Source organism: Amaranthus tricolor, chromosome 3 (assembly GCF_026212465.1).
Source record: "Amaranthus tricolor cultivar Red isolate AtriRed21 chromosome 3, ASM2621246v1, whole genome shotgun sequence".
Classification (NCBI taxonomy): domain Eukaryota; kingdom Viridiplantae; phylum Streptophyta; class Magnoliopsida; order Caryophyllales; family Amaranthaceae; genus Amaranthus; species Amaranthus tricolor.
The window spans coordinates 21036101-21039870 of record NC_080049.1 but is presented as its reverse complement, the minus strand read 5'-3'; the positions used below and the strand labels follow the sequence as shown (position 1 = coordinate 21039870).

Below are 3770 nucleotides of genomic sequence, written 5' to 3'. Positions count from 1 at the left end.
CCGAAGGGCATGACTTTGTAGCAGTAGACACCCATGCTAGTAATGAAGGCCGTGTGTGGTTGGTCCTCCGGCGCCATTGTGATCTGATGATATCCGGCATTGGCATCCATGAAACTTAATAGCGCATGGCCTGCTGTGGAGTCCACCAGGCGATCTATTTTTGGGAGTGGATAGACGTCCTTGGGACACGCCTTATTCAAATCCGTGAAATCGACGCACATCCTCCATTTGTCGTTCGGTTTCTTCACGAGGACGACATTTGATAGCCAATCAGAGTATTTGCATTCTCTAATAAATCCGGCTCTCAGCAATTTTTCAACTTCTTCTTTGGCGGCCTCGGTCGGCTCTTTTCCTTGATGCCGCAGCTTTTGCTTCACTGTTTTGTGGCCTGGTCTTATGTTAAGTTTATGACACATGACGCTAGTAGGGATGCCAGGCATTTCTTTCGTGCTGAAGGCGAAGACGTCGCGGAACTCAGCAATGGTGGCCACGATATCTTGTTTGATCGTATCAGGAAGATCTTTCCCTATCTTGACTTGCTTCCCCTCAAACATGTCTACTTCCTCGTATCGTTCTATGGGTCGAGGCCTTTCATGTGTGCTAGGGTTTTCCATATACATGCTCATGACGGCGGGAGCGTCTTGGTCTTCCCTTTCCCTCTTGGCGGGTGTCGCGGAATGTCCACGCTTCAGAGTGTTTATGAGGCATTGGCGGGCCGTTACCTGATCTCCCTTGAGGATGCCTACTTGCCCATCATCCCGCTCAAATTGCAGCAAGAGTTGATGAGGAAAGATTGCAGCTTTGATTTTGTTAATGAGGGGAAGTCCCATGATGGCGTTGTAGGGGAAAGTGAGATCCACTACCGTGAAACGTATGGGCATGGGCTGCAAGTGCTTTGCCTCTTCCCTCTTGGAGGATCCGCGTCTTTGATTCCACGGCCTTCTGTTCGCTTCTCTTCCCGCCTCATAGTCCCTCCTGTTGAGGAACCTGGAAAGCTTTCCTTCATCGGCCAGTTGATGTAGGTTACGTTTGAGTTCGCGACATTGGGCCAGGGTATGGCCGTGCTCCTTGTGGTAGTCACACCACGGATTGTAATTGCGCCTGTCGGAAGGAGTGGTAGTGGGAGGTGGAGTTGGCAACTTGTCTCGAACGGCAAAGAAAATATCCCTTCTGTTTCGATTAAACATCGGGTCGTTTCCCCGTCTAACAAATTGCGCGTTCTGGACTCCCCTTCCGTGGTATAAATGTGACGGGATCGTGGGGGTCCCATGTCAGAAGGGGGGCAGGACGACGCGGCATGTAATTTCTTTCCCTCCTCGACTAGGGCTCTTCTCTGTTCCTCGAGGATTGATGGGGAGTTGCGACGTCCTTCTTGTCAGACTTCCGCCTCTTGGGGTCATGTGCCTGACATATCTCGGAGGCTGTGACATAACTTTGACACTGCTTCATGGCCTCCGCATATGTCTTCACCTGGCTCTCCACCAACTGAAACTTGAGCCTTTGAGCCTTCATTCCATTGATTAGGGCGTTTAAGGCGACTAATTCCTCTAAATCCGTCACCTCTAGCACCGCCTCATGGAACTTCTTAAGATAGGAGGATATGGACTCTCCTTCCAATTGAGTGATACTAAGTAGGTGGAAGTTTGATTTCTCCTGCCTTCTTGAGGCTATAAAGTGGCCCAGAAACTTGCCTTCTAGTTGGGCAAAATTGTGGATACTTCCTCCTGGAAGGGAGGTGTACCATGTCAAGGCTGCTCCCGTAAGAGTAGTTGGGAAGAATTTACACCACAAGGAAAGGTTGGTAGTGTGCAGCACCATCAAATTCTTGTACGCCATCAAGTGTTCCTCGGGGCACGACGTGCTGTCAAATGCTGCCATATTTGGGATTTTTATTTTCCCCTAATTAGGAATGTTTAGTATTTCAGGAGCCATTGGAGAGATTATCGGCGTAGGATCTCCAGGGAGGATATTGACCTCGACTTCGTTCCGCGGCATGGTTACTGGACTCGCTGGATGGCTAGATCCTACCAGCTGCGCCCTCTTCCTCTCTTGCCTCCGTCGATCCACCAGCGACTGGACTCTTTCGGATGCCTTATGCTTTTTGCTTTCTAGGAAGGTTCGGGCATCCCGAGAGGCGGTTTTGGACACTTTGTCCTGTGGATCACTCCTGCTAACGTCCGTGTGGGTTCTCGATCTTTCCCGCCTTTTCTTATTACGCCTGCTGGAGTGGGAAGTCCTCGAATTCCCATCTTGAGATTCATGGGACTTTGGTACCTCCTGATGGGGTTCGATCCGTTCCTGCAAGTTTTTAATTTGGTCTGCCATATCTTCTAATACTCGTTGTTGAGTGGGAGTATTACTTATGACGGCGCGGAGCTTTTCAGTAAAAGCGGCAGTAAGGTTGCGTGCTAGCATGTCCAGATCACGGCGAGTCACGGCTTGATTGTTAGCGTGACTCGCGGAAGTGTCTGTATCTGTGCTATGCAGGGTTGCGGTTTGTGTGGGATTCTTCTTAGGAGCCATGACTTTTTGTTTAGATTCCCCACAGACGGCGCCAAACTGTTTCGGTAACGATACGAGGAAATGCAAGACACTTACAATACTGTGAACGGAAGCGTTATATGAAACGGCTGCTCGTGAAAGGTAGCGATTTGAATTCCTGCAACTCAACACGTTAGCCTTGTCCGGGGGGTGATCTCCCGGAAAACCCCTCCGACGCTCAAGTTAGAACGTGGATATGAGAATATGGAGTTAGCGATTACAGAATGAATACAAAAGGATGCAGTGGGTGATGTTATTGGAGTGTTGGTAGGCTAATGAAGTGGAGTATGAGCAAGGATGCTTAAGAGGATTATTTTCAGATGCCCCTCCCTTCTTGATGGTAGCCCCTATTTATAATGGTGAGGAAGGGAAGTTATTTCTAAGAAGAGGTGTAGTATCATGGGAGTAGTGGGAGTAATGGGAGGTGGAGTGGTCATGGGAAGAAGGAACAGTTATCAGCCTTGGAAGAAGGATGACCAGTCAATGTGAGTGAGTGGGAAGTTAGGTCAAACAGGCAGTTACTTCCAAGGAGGGAAGTTAAGGTATCCAGGAAGTAGAAACCTTATGGGCCATACGGAGAAGATGAGAGATCCAAAGGAAAGCCCATTAACCAACAGTCAAAGTCAATGCGAAAGGTCAAGGGGCAATAAGGTAATATGACGTAAATAATTTAAATAAATAAATTAAATAAACGATACCATGACAAATATGATTCAGGTTATGACTATCTTTATGTAAGTCACTTAAATTTTTTATTAAAATATTATTTTTTTTCTCTTAAACTGTTATAAAATAATATTACACATTTTTATGTTAAATTTGATTTGAAATGTGTTATTAGTAATTGTAATACTTAATATAAATTAATGTAATATTTATTTTTGTTAGCATAAAGTGGTATGTTATTTTTTATCTAAAAAACTCATAATTTTATCTCGTAATTCAAAGTAAAAAAAGTTATGTTAAATATATAATTAATATTTTTGTCTTTTATTGTGATTTATTTGTCATGAACTAAATTTTGATAATCATTTGCATGCACAATGCAAAATAGCCGCTTAATCTAACCGGAGTATACTTAATCAAGTTGGCTTTGGTTATTTAGAGAAGCATGCAGGCCTTGAAATTTGTAAATGCTTTTTATTTGATGCAGTTTATTTCCCATCTTCAGTAGTTTCCAAATTGCAAAATCTTTTTATTGTCTATCATTGTTCCAGCATGTTTAACGG

General features: G+C 45.1%; 1 protein-coding gene across 1 annotated transcript; it reads right to left on the bottom strand.

Moving 5' to 3' along the window:
• Positions 1-1320: 1320 nt before the first annotated feature.
• LOC130808449 (uncharacterized) lies at positions 1321-1878 on the bottom strand. The gene has a single exon (XM_057673925.1). The coding sequence runs from the start codon at positions 1876-1878 to the stop codon at positions 1321-1323; it is 558 nt and encodes a 185-aa protein (XP_057529908.1).
• Positions 1879-3770: the final 1892 nt, after the last annotated feature.